Source organism: Trematomus bernacchii, unplaced genomic scaffold (genome assembly GCF_902827165.1).
Source record: "Trematomus bernacchii unplaced genomic scaffold, fTreBer1.1, whole genome shotgun sequence".
Taxonomy (NCBI): domain Eukaryota; kingdom Metazoa; phylum Chordata; class Actinopteri; order Perciformes; family Nototheniidae; genus Trematomus; species Trematomus bernacchii.
This window is the reverse complement of record NW_022987739.1, coordinates 31,162,189-31,179,688: the sequence shown is the minus strand read 5'-3', so window position 1 is coordinate 31,179,688 and position 17,500 is coordinate 31,162,189. Positions and strand designations below refer to the sequence as shown.

General features: G+C 40.7%; 1 protein-coding gene across 5 annotated transcripts in view; it reads left to right on the top strand.

Annotated features, from left to right (window-relative positions):
• The window catches only part of dgkh (diacylglycerol kinase, eta), an 86,556-nt gene that overhangs the window by 36,274 nt on the left and 32,782 nt on the right, over nucleotides 1–17,500 (top strand). For all 5 annotated transcript variants that reach the window (XM_034147742.1, XM_034147736.1, XM_034147737.1 and 2 more), the window contains 5 exons: nucleotides 2,504–2,608; nucleotides 5,284–5,416; nucleotides 14,916–15,022; nucleotides 15,520–15,645; nucleotides 16,696–16,798. In XM_034147742.1, the coding sequence (XP_034003633.1) occupies nucleotides 2,504–2,608; nucleotides 5,284–5,416; nucleotides 14,916–15,022; nucleotides 15,520–15,645; nucleotides 16,696–16,798 (574 nt within the window). The remainder of the gene's footprint in view (nucleotides 1–2,503; nucleotides 2,609–5,283; nucleotides 5,417–14,915; nucleotides 15,023–15,519; nucleotides 15,646–16,695; nucleotides 16,799–17,500) is intronic.

Sequence of the window (17,500 nt, the reverse complement as noted above, 5' to 3'; positions counted from 1 at the left end):
AAGGTCAGCCATCAGCAGTGGTTTTCGACACTTGAGGGATGCCTGGAGCCATTTTTGGTAACCAGCTGTTCCTGTTTCCCCTGGCAACCAATCTTATCACTACCAGTTATGTACACACACACACACACACACACACACACACACACACACACACACACACACACACACACACAAAATCAGCTCCACAGTCTGCTTGAATAGTCCTATTTGAATAATAAGGCACTAAAAAGTGAGCATTCTGCTTCTATTTCGATGGATTCCCACACTTTCATCTGTCAAATGAAGCCAAGAACAGAGAGTTAAACATTAGCTGCAGACATACATACAGGACGCTTTGTTGTGACTACGTCTCTGTCATTTAGGAGTTGATTGAAAGTGGTGTTATTGTTAGTGCTGCTGTTGCAAAGACAATAACACGTCCTCCTCAGAGATACCAACATATCTTAATGCACATATTAACATCATTATTCATTACATTGTGCAATCAACCTTTACCTTATAATGACAAGTTAATGTGATTATCTTTATTACCATTCTTACTGTGTCCTTTCTGTTCGGACATGCCGTTCAGTTCTCAGGCATCGTATTGATTAGAGGTCTGAGGCGGATTGATTACAACAGTGATTAAGGAGATTGATTAGGATACCAGCTGTCAGGCGGCCGCTTCAAGCTATAAATACTTTAAAGGTCCCTTATTATAGTCTTTATCAACAGTATATCACAGGTCTCAGATATATCCAGAGCCTGTCTCTGATTGGCTGAAACACCAAACAGATCATTGCAGCATTACCCATAATCCCCTCTGTTTCAGCCCTGTTTCCAAAGTGCTGATTCTCTGTCTGTTACTTTAGATGAAAATAAGGAGCCCCTCCCCACGCCCCTCTGAGAGAGATTTGGTTACAAAGAACTCAATGGTGCTCTAGGAGGAGATTCAGGTGACAAGGTGGAGGGGGGGTTACCTTGGTTGCTGATTGGCTAATGGTTACACAAGCCAAAACATCTATGACATCATAAAGTGGCCAAAATCTGATCAGCTCATTTCCAGACAGGTTTTTATAGAAATGGATCAGGACAAAAAGAGAGGTCTATTCATACTTTAATGATCTATTGATGGTGTTTTTCTTACACCACCCCTACTGTGTACTACTCTGCATTCTCTCTTTAGGAGGTAGTTAGCCAAATGAACCATTTGTATTTGATTTGTATTTGAAACAGCGAGTTAGAGCCTTCTTGCTCCCTTGATGAAAACACTTCAGGAACATTATGACATATTGCAGTAAATGAAATATGCATATCACTTTGGAGAAGCTGCTTGTTCAGCTCCACTCCAACACCAGACCAACGACATGCAGTGTTTCATTTACATTCTTTCATCTTTTTAAATGTGTGTTTTTCTTAATAAAACCAATTATAAATTGTTGGTTTTTCCCACCAATATCACACGTATTGATCGGTGTGAACCGCCTGAACTAGGGGAGCTGGAGAGACAATAATAACACCATCACTACAGAGAAGCTCGCTGTCCAGCTCCACCAACACACCAGACACCAGGAAGCAGTCTTTTCTTTTCCACACATTTCATTTCCCCTTCTGCATTTCTCTTATTAAGACCAATTATTAATGTTTGCAATTATCCCAGTTATAGTCCAATAATTTTTTTCATGTAATCGTTTATTTGAACCGGGACAGTGCACATTAATGAACATTTTAAACAAAATAATGCTTTTAAATGTAAATGAGCCAGATTTTTAGCTTTGAGCTAGTTTCCATCCGTAGTCCCGTCACATACAACATTTACAATAAGACAACCGACTGCGTCAAACGTCAAAGTCAGGGATCATTTAAAGGACATTTGTGATGAAAGCGCATTACGAATAGCATTCCTCACAGAGAGAGGAAGCATTGGTCCGCTGCAGGAACATACATATTGATCAGCGTGAACGGACTCAACTTAGAGAGCTGGAGAGACAAGAGGGAGCATGAATAAGTGATGTGTGTTGAGAGGGTGCTGGTTATCTACAGGGAGACTGTTTTTAAACACACATACAGTACACAGAGAGAGAGAGAGAGAGAGAGAGAGAGAGAGAGAGAGAGAGAGAGAGAGAGAGAGAGAGAGAGAGAGACAGAAGCTCTTAGCCTTTACTGTGGCGCGCCGCCTGTCAGCTTGAATCTGCATCAACAAGACGAGCGAGAGGGCAGAGAGGAAAGCGAAGGAAAAGACTAACTCCAGAAGAGTGAGAGTTAATGAGGGAGAGAGAGAGAAAGAGAGAGAGAGAGGGAGGGGGCTTTTCTCATCCTTTCTCTTAAAGACTGAGAGCGTTTCTCTCTCCTCTCAGTCGCACCGAGGCGGGAGGAACGCTCCGGTGAAATTTAACTCGTTCCAGATATCTGTCTCACACGCCTCCCTCTCTCTGTCCCTCCCTCTCTCTCTCTCTCTCTCTCTCTCTCTCTCTCTCTCTCTCTCTCTCTCTCTCTCTCTCTCTCTCTCTCTCTCCCCCTCCAGGTGATCACTCCTTTCCGTAGACTCATCCTCTGCGCGGAGAACAGGAAAGAGATGGAGGACTGGATCAGCTCTCTGAAGTCCGTCCAGTCCCGAGAACATTACGAGGTGAGGAGCGCTTCCCTTCGTCTGCAGACACATGATGAGTGTGTGTGTGTGTGTGTGTGTGTGTGTGTGTGTGTGTGTGTGTGTGTGTGTGTGTGTGTGTGTGTGTGTGTGTGTGTGTGTGTGTGTGTGTGTGTGTGTGTGTGTGTGTGTGTGTATGTGTGTAGGGGACAGATAGTGCTGCATGAAGGAACAATAGATCTGTGTTTAGGCGTATCCTCTTCTGCGGATGCTGGCACTAGTGCTGCTGTTTGGGACGCGCTCGTTTCTCCTCTTACTGCTGCCGAAAAAAGCGTTGCATTTGATACAAGTTGCACTGAAGACAGGTGGATATCTAAGAAGTATTTATAGGGTCAGAGCTACAGGTGTGCAGTCACAGGTGTGCAACTGTAGATACAATAAAGAAACCACGCACACGTCTGAAACATGCTGACCGTCCGAAAGTGTCTCCATCTACCTTATTTTAAATGCTTAGTTTTCGGTTCAGCGATCCTGGAAACGGCGACTTGCTTCTTTAAAAAGTCCTTTCAATTAACCGCTTTATGTATATGATATATGTTCAGTGAGGGCAGAGCAGGAGGACGGCATTTAAAACGCCTTTGTGAGTTACAGTATGTACATGTATGCTCTCACACAGAAATGTAAAGCATGCTGACCGTCACAAAGCACATTCTTTCTTATTTGAATTCTCATCTTCCAGGATAGTGTTTCTGGAAGCAGGCGACTTTCATCAAACAGACAGTATTTGTGTAAATAATAATTAAATATGAGGAGAGCGCAGGAAGACAGCAATACTGCTTTTAGATTCCTTTGTGTGTTACAGTATGTACATGAATACAGAAAACCAGAAACACGCAAAGTCTTTTTTTTGAAATGTTTAGTCAATTTATTGAACATGTCAGAAACAAAACATTTAATAATAATAATATATATATTATTATTATTATTTTTTTTTCTCACTCATAATAATAATTATAACAAAGTACAAAAAAAGAAATATAATAATTCTCAGATAGTCTCTGTCATGTTCAACAGGGGCAAGAAGAAGCTTAAAAAAAACTTTTCTGGTCCTACCCCCTTCTATCATACATTTTCCTTATAAATAAAATATCTGCAACGTGACTCGCGTGAAAACACAAAAACACGGAGGGATTTTGTCCGTTCCTTACCTCCATATTTTTAATTCTCAGTTGTCAGGATAGTGTTTGTGGAAGCGGGCGACTTGCATCCTTTAATATCCATTTATCAAACCGAACATATCCGTAAGATGCAAGCGGATTAGGACAGCTTACTGCATTTTGACGTGTGTTATGTACATGTATGCTCACACTCACATAAATCTAAAACGTGCTGACCGTCACAAAGTCAGATTCTGCAACATGACACATAAACAGCGGGGATTTGTCTTTTTTCTCGCTTCCTTATTTAAATTCTCATCTTCCAGAGCAGTGTTTGTGGAAGCGGGCGACTTGCATCCTTTAATATCCGTTCATCAAACCGAACATATCAGTAAGATGCAAGCGGAGGAGGACAGCATACTGTGCATGTTATGTACATGTATGCTCACACACACATAAATCTAAAACATGCTGACCGTCACAAAGTCAGATTCTGCAACATGACGATTTGCTTTTCTCGCTTCCTTTTTAAATTCTCACCTTACAGGATAGTGTTTGTGGAAGCGGGCGACTTTCATCCTTTCATTTCCTCTCATCTAACTCACTGAGGATAATACTCTGCTGTGAGAGGAAGAGGAATCTGTTGACAGTGAGCGCAGGAGCAGAGCAGTACTGCATCTTAAAGCCTTTGATTTGGGAGGGAAATCTTATATAAGACCCCATCCCTCTCCCCCCCTTACTGCACTGCAATGCAGCAGCACCCCTGAGAGCTCACACACACACACACACACACACACACACACACACACACACACACACACACACACACACACACACACACACACACACACACACACACACACACACACACACACACACACACACACACACACACACACACACACACACACACAGCACCTGCTACTCTTATTTTTATTGTTGATTCACCTAATTGGTTATTTTTTATCAATTAATCAATTAGGTACATGATCCATAAAATGTCTGAAAATAGTGAAAAAATTATACGAATATTTCCAAAAAAGTGTGGTTTTGTTCACAACTCAAAAGATATTCAGCTTACTATAATAAGAGTTAAAAAAAACTGAAAACATACACAGCTTGGAATCTGAAATCAGGAAAATATGACTTTTATATTCTTAAAAAATCTACTCAAACATATAAATGAACATTCAAAAAAGTTGCTTAATACGGTCATTATTTCTAACATACCTATTTATTTGAGCAGCTCTTAATATACAGTATATCTCATTAAGGAAAGCTTATAGAGAGGAACGAATGGACTGAATGTGAAAAGGTTATTGAGTTGTTTCAGTAACTTTTACCTGTTTTAATGTAAAATCATGTATTCTGCTTGTAATTATAATGAAAACACGCTAACAGTAATATGCACTCATGTGTTATAAAACCTACAGTAGATTTATAATTGTGTATATTTGTTATGATGATGATGATGATGATGATGATGATGATGATGATGTAGTGCCCTGTGCTTTGTGTGACTCGTGCGCTGCCAACCTGTTTTAACTTCTCCTTTGCCAGACGGCACAGTTTAATGTGGAACATTTCTCAGGGATGCACAACTGGTACGCCTGCTCCCACGCACGGCCCACCTTCTGCAACGTGTGCAAAGACAGCCTGTCGGGGGTCACGTCCCACGGCCTCTCCTGCGAAGGTACGTCCCCTCAGAGTCTATTCATCACATTAATGCACACAGTCAGAGAGGGCAAGAGCACACACATCCTTTACTCAAGAAGAAGTACAGATACTCGTGTTTAAAAGTACTCTGGTGAAAGTAGAAGTACTGACTAAACTTCTTTACTCAAGTAAAAGTAAAGAGGGCTTTGAAATGCACTTCAGTAAAAAGTACCCATAACTAGCAGCTGTTTTAAAGAGTACCTGACCTCCCTTTATATTAATAGAACAATAATGTCATTGTTAGCTAATGAATGTTTCCATGCTGAACAACGGCAACATGACAACGTTTTCATTGGTCCCTCTTCTTTAGAGAAGACCAGGAAATGATGGATACACGGATCGTGTTCAAATCAATAGGCACGCAATGACTCTAAATAATAATGATCACGCCACCAAACACACATTCAAACTAAAGGAACCAGCCTGTTTGGGAAATGTAAGAAGTAGAAAGTACAGGTATTTGGGTTCAACATGTAAGAAGTAGAAAGTACAGGTATTTGGGTTCAACATGTAAGAAGTAGAAAGTACAGGTATTTGTGTTCAACATGTGAGAAGTAGAAAGTACAGGTATTTGGGTTCAACATGTAAGAAGTAGAAAGTACAGGTATTTGGGTTCAACATGTAAGAAGTAGAAAGTACAGGTATTTGAGTTCAACATGTAAGAAGTAGAAAGTACAGGTATTTGGGTTCAACATGTAAGAAGTAGAAAGTACAGGTATTTGTGTTCAACATGTAAGAAGTAGAAAGTACAGGTATTTGTGTTCAACATGTAAGAAGTAGAAAGTACAGGTATTTGTGTTCAACATGTAAGAAGTAGAAAGTACAGGTATTTGTGTTCAACATGTAAGAAGTAGAAAGTACAGGTATTTGTGTTCAACATGTAAGAAGTAGAAAGTACAGGTATTTGGGTTCAAAATGTAAGAAGTAGAAAGTACAGGTATTTGTGTTCAAAATGTAAGAAGTAGAAAGTACAGGTATTTGGGTTCAAAATGTAAAAAGTCGTCAGGAAAATAAGTAGTGGAGTAAAGTACTGATACCAGAAACATGTACTTAAGTACAGTAACGAAGTATTTGTACTCCACTTGTACACAATATTTTTTTTTTATATTACTGCACACATTTTATTCCGTTCTATTTCAATCTAAATCCTGCTATATTTGACTATATTTTGTATTATGTTTTAATGTTATTATAGTTTTCTTTAAATAGTTCTCTATCTGTGTTTTAAGAAATGGTTTCACTTTGATGTACGCACCATGACATCAAGTCAAACTCCTCGTACGTGTCAACCTACCTGGTGATAAACCTGAAACACGGGATGCTCATTCAGTTTTTACACAAAGACGTTTCTTACATAACTCTTTTTGTAATACATGGCCTCAGGAAGCAGCTCTCCTTCATTTGGACGTCTCAAATATTCAAAGGTTTTAATGTCATCTGCACAAAAGCTGCAGCGTAGGCAGAGGAATTTGGAAGTACCAGGGTCTTTGAATAATGCAACATACAGAACATTCAAAGAAGAAGGAGGCAGAAAGTAGTGCACATGGAAATAAGATGTATGAGAATGATGCAGCTGCAGAATGAAGTCAACTATATACATGTCAAAAAGAACAAGATAACACCAAATGTTACATTCATTTCATTTCAAACCTTTATTTAACCAGGTAGGTCCCATTAGCCGCGTTCACACCGGAGTACTTTTCACCGTACTTTTCGCGTTTAGTTCCGTTAGTACCCCTTATGTTGCGTTCACACCAAAAAGAGCACTTCATCTCGGGAACTTTTACCCCCATTTTTAGTGCCTGCTGAGAGATGGTACTTTGCTGGGGGAAAAAAGTGCCCCAGTTCTGATTGGCTGGGCGAATTGCAAACCATGCCCCGTACAACTCTGAAATGTTTTGTAGAGCCACCATTTTATTATCCTTGCATTAGCATTATTAGCATTAGCATTCGCCCAGCGCACCAACGCAGAGAGACTAACTAATGGCAACACAAAACAAAACATGGGAGCGGTGGAGATGAGGAGGTGTCGGCGTTCTGGCGATTAACTCAGAAGGCTTCAGTAGAAGCTGCTGGGAGTCCCAGCAGCTTCTACTGAAGCCAGTCCCCAACTCCGGGGACTTCCGGCCGGGGACTCCGGGTGGCAGTATACGCCGTGAAGTTGTTTGCTGCCTGCCAGTAAACCCAAAGCAGAAGAAGACGAAGTGACGTCAGCGGCTCATTTGCGTAATCCTCCCTCAGGGAAAAGTACTCCGGTGTGAACGCGATCTGTACTAAATGCCCTGGGGTCATAAGTGCCGGGGCTCTGAGTACGGCAAAGTACTTGGTGTGAACGCGGCTAGTGAGATCATTGATCTCTTTTTCAAGGGAGACCTGCAGCAAGTAGGTTCCACATGAAACATCAAACAACAGAAAACAATAAGGACATCATACATTGTATTTACAGGGCTACGTTCACATACCTATCGACATTTACAAGTACCAACAGTATCAAAGGTGTGTGGCGCAGTGGGTTGTGCGTAGGTGTTCGGATCAGGGGGGCACTAGTTCAAACCCAGGTTCAAACCCCACTGCAGTCAGCATGTCGTTGTGTCCCTGAGACACTTCACCCCAAATTGCTCCTGTGGGGATTGCCCACAGTATTGAGTATGTAAGTCGCTTTGGATAAAAGCTTCTAACAAGTATCATGTAATATCAAAGAGCATTTCTCTTATCCGAGCTTTAAAAACATGCAGTGGAACCAAATTGCTCAGTTTCAATTCTTTTTGCAGACTGTTCCAAGCAAGAGGAGCTGCACACGTAAAAGCTTTCTTACCTACTTCAGTCCTTGCACTTGGCACATGTAACAAGACCATGTGATCTCAGGCAATAGCTACCTGCAACTCTCTGTGTGATCAGAGAGCAGATATAAGATGGTAGTTTACCCAACATGGCTTTATATATGAACATGTACCAGTGACTGAGCCTCCGTACAGTGAGTGAAGGCAGACAGGGTACAGTGATGAGTACGTGCTTTACAGTTAGTAACAAATCTCAGTGCTCATTAAATACAGTGAAATAAACAACTGCTTATTGTTATTTTGTATTTTGACTAGACATATAGTAGCGTTGCAGCAGATCATTTGAGAACTGCATCCTGTGACTTGGCAAATGTAGAAGAAGTAGGTCTTGCGAAAATTCAAAATAACATCTGTTGTTTTTTCAATCACATCGAAATCACATATTAAGATATCGTCCAAATTGATAACAATTAATTACGAGGAGTGTTTCCAACAGCAGTGTGCAGGATTTTCTTTACGCATCCATTGATTTATTTGTTTATTTAATCCTTGCACCATGCATACAAATACATAACTCTCAAAAAGAGGTGAGTGAATTACCATCTGCTGTGGACACGTGCACAAAACAATAACAAAACGAGTCTCTATCACACCAACAATTATCCGTACAACTATAATATTACATTGAACTGCCTACCCCCCAAAAAAGTGCTTATTTAAAATAAAAAGTGTAGTTAAATCAAAAATGTTTCATAATCTGAAACTATATATTTATTTCCATGGAAATAAGATTTGTTTTAAGTCTCTATAATTGAATTGACTATTTTAAATTTGTCTAGTATTTTATCTATAGCAGTATATTAAAGTAGGGTTCACTGTTGTTTCTTAAAGTCTATTTCTTTGCTGTATTAACAGAAAACATGCCGTATGATATACTGTGCAGTCCATCATCATATGAAAGTACTTATATCGTGATAAAGTATTTTCTCCCAGGTTTTATATGAAGTTGTTTTAGTACGTAGTTGTGTGAGGACACTGCCATCCGAAGCTCTTTGTTCAGGCGTCTGTCCCAAAGCAGCAGATCGGACTCACCGGAGCCAGCATGAGTCTCTGAAACTCTCCGTTGTGAAGTGGGTTGCCAATCAAACTTTTCATTTGAAGTAAAATGGAGTGAGAGGAGTCGTTGTTGGGTTGCCATTAACTCAGCCTCCATATGCTTTTATACCATACTGTGTGTTAGAGGCACGTTGACTCATTTCCATTTACCCCATAACGGATCAAAATAAGCTGTTAAGAGAGACCTGTGAATGACGCAGCAGCAGCAGCTCCTCACCTCCTCCGTGAAAACACACTTTGGAGGGGGGTGTTAATTAAGAGAAAGGAGTGTTAAGAGGAGGGGGTCGACATGTGAGGTTGACACTGCTCTCTTTTAGCCGGTGTCAGGCACCATCTGCATATCAACCACTTTTAATTTAGCTAATGTTTCCCCCGTGAGTGCTTGTTGTCCATGTGTGTGTGTGCATTGTGAAGTGTGAGTGTGTGTGTGAGTGTTAAGTGTCTGTCTGTCTGTCTGTGTGTGTGTAGTGTGTGTGTGAAGTGTGAGTGTGTGTGTGAGTGTTAAGTGTCTGTGTGTGTGTAGGTGGTGTAGTGTGTGTGAAGTGTGAGTGTGAGTGTTAAGTGTCTGTGTGTCTGTCTGTTGTGGTGTGTAGTGTGTGTGAAGTGTGAGTGTGTGTGAGTGTTAAGTTTGTCTGTCTGTCTGCCTGTGGTGTGTGAAGTGTGTGGTGTGTGTGTGTGTGTGTGTAGTGTGTGTGAAGTGTGAGTGTGTGTGTGAGTGTTAAGTGTCTGTCTGTCTGTCGTGTGTGTGTGTAGTGTGTGTGAAGTGTGTGTGTGTGTGAGAGCCTCTCCACTCAGTGTTCATTATCCTCTCCAATGAGGCCCTCTCACAGGCAGAGCAGAAAGACAGATAGAGAGATGGTGAGTCATTAGAGCAGCATCTAAAACTCTTGAGATCGAAATCAGCGAGACCTGCTACACGCACGCACGCACGCACAGACAGACAGACAGACACACACACACACAGTGGGAAGATGCAAATGAGCTTGCAGAGCCTCGTTAAAAGCATGGCAGTGGACACATGGCACCTTTAAGGTCACCTTCAAGTGTGCAGTTTTTTTATTTATAAAGATTTTTTCGGTGTATTTTCACCTTTAATTTGGAAGATGACGCCATAGAAAATAAGTGAGATGGAGAGAATGGAGAATGACATGAAACTGAGGCGCCAAGTCCAGAAATAAACCAGGGATTTTACAAAAACATGTCATGAGCTTTAACTAATGGGTTAATGAGTGCTCCATTTGTACACATATTAGGTTTGTGCATGTAGTTCAGCGTGCCATCCGTATTTCCACCGTAAGTTCACAAATGCACGGTGATAGTTCATGTTGTGAATTCAAAAGCCAAACTACTTTATTAGTCGTATCAAAAGAGCATTTTTTGGGTACAAATATGTGTTTTTTGTTTGATGGAAGGGTTACAAAATTATGTTTTCTAAATTGATAAAAGCAATTAAAGGTAGGGTAGGTAAGTTTGAGAAACCAGCTCGAGATCGCTAGAATTTGAAAATACACAACCGGAGAAGATCTGCCCCTTCCTTCAGACTTCCTTATAGAGCCCCTCCTCCAACACACACGAACGCGCACATGACCAATGAGGGCACGAGATAAGTTTGTGCACAGATGGAAGGCTGACAGGCAGGTAGGCCATCCAGTTATTTTAGCCGGGCCGGCTCAGATGATTGGTCGTGCTTTTTACAGCGCCACGGCTTCCACAGATGATATTTTGTAATGTATTTATTGTCAAAGCACTTCAGATATTCATTGCTATCGGGATGTTAAGAGCATTCCATGGAATATAACAAAAAGTGTATCTCGAGCCGGTTTCTCAAACTTACCTACCCCACCTTTAAGCACTGATTTAAAGTTCTGAGAAAATCTAGGAGGAATATTTTGAGGGAATATCATATGAACATCCCACATCTTTACACACACCATTATCAGGGTTGAAGATTTTAGCCATATTGTTCAATAGATTAAAATGAAGTTTGTAAGGTAACCATGCTCTTTCTTTGCCAAATAGAGCTTGAAATCAGACGGAGACGCAGAGAGGAAATAAATAACAAGCAGAGAGCCAGGCAGCGTCTCTATCAAACGTCCAGACAAACAGTTTCACAGCAATCAACCAGGCTTAAATCCCCCCTTCGATTTCCTGCACAGGACGACCGCTGGGGATTGATTTGAGCACACACACACACACACACACACACACACACACACTGTTTTGTTGAGAGTGGAGCGGACATTAACAGCGGTATCATGTCCTCTGAATCCTCCTAATGTCCTCCTAATGCTCCCTAACAGCATTTAGCGGTAAAATTAATTGAAAACATAAATTGTTGCTCCCGGATATGACTCTGTCTTAGTTTGGATCTGTGTGGATGTTCTTAATGACTATACTTAGTGTGTGTGTGTGTGTGTGTGTGTGTGTGTGTGTGTGTGTGTGTGTGTGTGTGTGTGTGTGTGTGTGTGTGTGTGTGTGTGTGTGTGTGTGTGTGTGTGTGTGTGTGTGTGTGTGTGTGTGTGTGTGTGTGTGTGTGTGTGTGTGTGTGTGTGTGGTAGTTAGAAGCAAAGTTGGCCCGCAGCTCAGACATTATTCATGGATCCACTAAGTGCCTCGTCCTTAATGGAGAAAAGAGGCGAGAGCAATCCCCGTCTGGCGATACATCTTCATCTCCTCTATAAGAAGTATTCATGCTCGATTTGCATTTCGCTCTTCTACTTCTTCTTATTCAGAACGAACTGCGTTAAATACTTTAGAGTACATGTATGGGAAGTGGAAGTGCTTCTCGTACATACTGAGTGAACTGCAACAGATGGACGGATATTCATTTTGTATTAAGTTAGGAATTGAGGTACGCATTTTGATCCTTTTCCTGCAATCTTTGTAAATGGATAATTCCATATTTTGTGAATTTGTTTATCTGCTCTCCTGCTGACAGTCAGATTAGAAGGTGTTCTTTTATTATTTAGTACAAAAACCTTACTGAACAAGCTGTGTTTTGGGGGGGTTTTGTGCCCCAGGAAGTCATTGCAAACAGCTAAGAAAAAACAACATGCAAACCACAACTCTACTTTGATTTGTGTAAGACTTGAACAAACCAAATGCAACGTGTAAGCAAGCGTTAGAGGTGTTTTTACCTTTTGGACAGAGCCCATGCTAGCTGTTTCCCCCTACTGCCAGTCTTTATGCTAAGCTAAGCTAAAGCAGTAACTGCTGCCTTAAAGGTGGGGTAGGTAAGTTTGAGAAACCGGCTCGAGATACACTTTTTGTTATATTCCATGGAATGCTCTTAACATCCCGATAGCAATGAATATCTTAAGTGCTTTGACAAAAAATCCATAAAGAAACATCATCTGTGGAAGCCGTGGTGCTGTAAAAAGCACGACCAATCATCTGAGCCGGCCCGGCTAAAATAACTGGATGGCCTACCTGCCTGTCAGCCTTCCATCTGTGCACAAACTTATCTGGTGCCCTCATTGGTCATGTGCACGTTCGTGTGTGTTGGAGGAGGGGCTCTGTAAGGAAGTGGCAGATTTTCTCCGGTTGTGTATTTTCAAATTCTAAGCGCACTCGAGCCGGTTTCTCAAACTTACCTACCCCACCTTTAAATATAACTGACAGATAAAGGAGTGGTATCAATCGTAGTGCAAGAAAGCAAACTGTATTTCCCTTAATTCTTGTTTAAAGAAGTGGTGGTTGCTATTTCAAATTAGAATTTGGATGGCTAACTCGATAGCTAAGATGCTTTTTGGTGTCTTAAAACATAAGCTTGGGATTTCTAAGAACTTCTTCAACACATTTCATGGTCAAATCCGGTGTAGTCTTAGTTTCTGATTGATTTCAGCATTTCACTAAAGCCCTAATGCTTCTACTTGATGAGTGGAAGAAAACCCGTCCACGATTTGCTATCCCGCTTTCCTAATGTATGGAAGCTACTGAGGATAGGCTGGTTTGGCATTTTGCATACAGCACAGTGTCTTATACTACAGAATGAATGCATGTATGTGCATTATGTAAGTCACAGTTATCAGTGAGCGGCTGTGGCTCAGTGGGCTGGACTTCGAATCAGGGGGTAGCAAGTTCGAGTCCCACTGCAGTCAGCATGTCGTTGTGTCCCTGGGCAAGACACTTCACCTCAAATTGCTCCTGTGGGGATTGTCCACAGTATTGAATGTATGTAAGTCGCTTTGGATAAAAGCGTCTAACAAATGACACATCAGCAGATACGTGAAGATGTGTTGTTTACTGTAATATTGGCTCAGGTTAACTAAGCTAAGAGGGCTTTTTGCTGTCTTAAAACATAAGCTTGGCATTTCTAAGAACTTCTTCAACACATTTTATAGTAAAATCTTGTTTAATCTGAATGTTTCTGATGGATTTCAGCATTTCACTCAAGCCCTAATGCTTCTACTTGATGAGTGGAAGAAAACACGTTCAATATTGTCCACAATTGGCTCTCCTGCTATGCTAAGTGGTTGAGCTGATTGGCAAAGTGTCTAATACTCAACACAGTCTCACGGCATTTCGTGTTATAGTCACGAAATTAATCTATTGTTTCGTGTCACACAGAACGATTTTAAAAGCAATGTAAATAATAACAAATTAGAAGGAAAAAGACATTTAAAAAAATACAGATTTCTGTATTCTGACACAGAACGATTTTAGAAGCAATGTATTTATATTGGTAGTATGTTTCGTGCCTGCACCAAATAATAACAAATTAGAAGGAAAAAAAGATGACATAAAATACAGATGTCAGTATTCTGAGGCTCTGAGACATTTCTTTTCCTCACTGACGGCAACAAAACTCAGACATTATACAATTTAAAATAAAAGGGATAAGGTTAGGCTTAGGGTAAGATATTGAGTAAGAACATGTTTTTATGAACCACACAGCTTCTGGTCTTCCAAGACCCGACCGGACAAAAAGACGTGGTGCAGGCACGAAACATACTACCAATAGAAATACATTGCTTTTAAAATCGTTCTGTGTGACACGAAAAAAAGGTGAAAATCGTGTTGGTGAACACGAATCAATAGATTAAATTAATTTCGTGACTATAACACGAAATGCCGTGAGACTGGGTTGTAATACTACAGAATGCATGCATGTGTGTGCATTGTGTGAGTCTCAGTTATCAGCAGAGTCTCTACAGATGTGTTGTTTACTGTAATTCTGGCTCTGGATGAACCTGTCCTGTGTGCTGCAGGTTTAGATGTTTCCGATAAATCTATTGAGAGTCGTGATGTGGAGCTAAGCTTTGCCTCTATATCTGTCAGAGATGTGCTGTACTGGCTCAGGGAGGTCAGTAATTACACCCGCTGACGTCTCATTAAGGCTGGATTCATTAGCTCTCTGTACTCTGAGGGGTCTGTCTGCTTCTCAATCAATCATGCATCAGTGGTCAGCGAATCACAGTGTGTGAAGAAACAAAAGGAAGTCTGTGACATTCTGTGTTTTAGATGCAAATAACGTGGGAACTTTTCAAAGACAATGTCAATATGAAGCTGCTTTTACCTGCTGTTGACGTTGTAAAACATTGTGAGACTGACGTGTGTGTGTGTGTTTGTGTTTTCCAGTGTGCAAATTCAAAGCCCACAAACGCTGCGCAGTCAGAGCCACGAACAACTGCAAATGGACGACTCTGGCTTCTATAGGGAAGGATATCATAGAGGACGAGGATGGGGTGAGTTTGCATGTGTTATACAATTTATTTTCATGACAATTAAATAGTAAAAATGTAATTAGAGCTAGATAATAATAACTCTTGTTCAAACTTTTTAAATTAATTTTTAGTTTTTATTATTTGTATCGTTGTGTTTCTTACCAATGATGATTACAATTAAGTTTTATGGACTTCAATGACAATGTCTTGTATTGCATACCCATGAGGAAGTTGATATTACATTTAATAAAAAGTGTGATAACATGTTTTATGCTCGTAAATTCATGAATGTCAGAAAAAGGAAACTGATTCGGAGCCAGTATCAACACACACACTGCTCCTAGTAGCCTAACCCTAACCCTGTTCAAAGTGTTTCCCATTCATTGAGCCGTGTGTGTGTGTGTGTGTGTGTGTGTGTGTGTGTGTGTGTGTGTGTGTGTGTGTGTGTGTGTGTGTGGTGTGTGTGGGTGTGTGTGTGTGTGTGTGTGTGTGTGTGTGTGTGTGTGTGTGTGTCACAGATTGCGATGCCTCACCAGTGGTTGGAAGGAAACCTGCCTGTCAGTGCCAAGTGTGCCGTGTGTGATAAGACGTGTGGCAGCGTGCTGCGGCTGCAGGACTGGCGCTGCCTCTGGTGCAAAGCCATGGTGAGACATCTGTCATTCAACGCTGCCTAATTATATGCTTACAGGATTAAAATCATACAAAAAACTTATCTTAATTATCATAAACGGGATATTTAAGACTACAAAAAGCATCCTCTCAGCGATACAGCTTCTCATACTTACTGAGTTTCATTTTTTATAAACTTAGGAATTGAGGTACTCATTTTTATCCTTTTCCTACAAACATTTTAAAGGAAGAAATCCATATTTTGCGAATTTCTGCTTTCCTGCTGACAGTCAGATTAGAAGGTGTTATTTTATTATTTTGTACAAAATCTATTTATACGTGCATAACATATATCTATTTTAATAATAATAATAATAATAATAATAATAATAATAATAATAATAATAATAATAATAATAATAATAATAATAATAATACATGACACTTATATAGCACTTTTCTAAAAACTCAAAATTGTTAATGTTTGCAGCCTCTTAGCTTTATTCAATTCAATTCAATTCAAGGCGTGATCATCATGTGCACAGCAGCTACAGTGTAGATATTTCAATGAACAACTCAACAGTGCAACATGAATATATAAAGAGGCGAAGTCCCGCCCTTCTACTTCTGCCCCATGGGACCTTATTTCGGATAAATAATGTATTGAAGTCAATGGGGAGAGAAAGATTATCTTTCGATCCCGTTTGAATTGTGCCATGAATTACACATATGATGTTTGTCAATCTTAAAATATAATTTCCATGTCAAAAAAATCACAGTTTGTCGTAAAACTGTTGAAATATAAGACTATGAAAAATACGCAACTAGAAAAACTACAAATCCCAGAGTCGCGTAAGTGATGTCATTAACGTTACACATTACACTCGTGTTACTCACCGAACACCTTGTAAAGCCGGTCCCATACGTACATGGAATATGATACATTAGATAAATAATTAGCAAGATGCAAACAGATGAATGTTTATGGATGTTCTTTAAAAAGTGTAATAGTCTTATGGCCTGTTGGATGAAACTGTCCATTTCCATCACGTCTTGCATTTATGTTTCTATTGTATTTCTTCCAGGTGCACACAGCCTGTATGGACATTTACCCTCGAAAGTGTCCTCTGGGTCAGTGCAAAGTGTCCATCATCCCCCCCACCGCGCTCAACAGCATCGACTCTGATGGTAGGCACCTCACACTCACACACACACACACACACACACACACACACACACACACTTACACACACACACACTAAAACACACACCATGCGATCACGCTGACTCATTCAAAGGGTCGGAGGTTGATGCAAAGATGAAAAAATGAGATTGTTTCCCATTCAGTCTGCGACGTCTTACCTTTTTAACCTTTTGTTCAGTCCCATTGAAGCAACATCCATACACACACACACACACACACACACACACACACACACACACACACACACACACACACACACACACACACACACTCAGAGGGAGCGTTGGCTGGTTTCGCTCCGCAGCCAGGCCTAGGGAAAGTGTCGTTAACTGGCCATTCCCTCTGACAGCTGCAGCAACTCTCCCCACACACACACACACACACCACACACACACACACACACACACACACACACACACACACACACACACACACACACACACACACACACACACACACACACACACACACCTATCACACGCCACAGTTATTATATTACCGTGTTCATTCTCAGCATCACGTCTGTTTTCTTCCTGTTGTTATAAAACGTGTTAAAAAGAGGGACGGAGCATGGCTTGTGTTTCGGGAAATTGGCAGTTTCTTGTACAGTGAGGTGGTTAAAAATAGCCCGACACCTGACAGGACCACACACACCTTTGTGAGGGTGCCAAATACATTTTGTCACA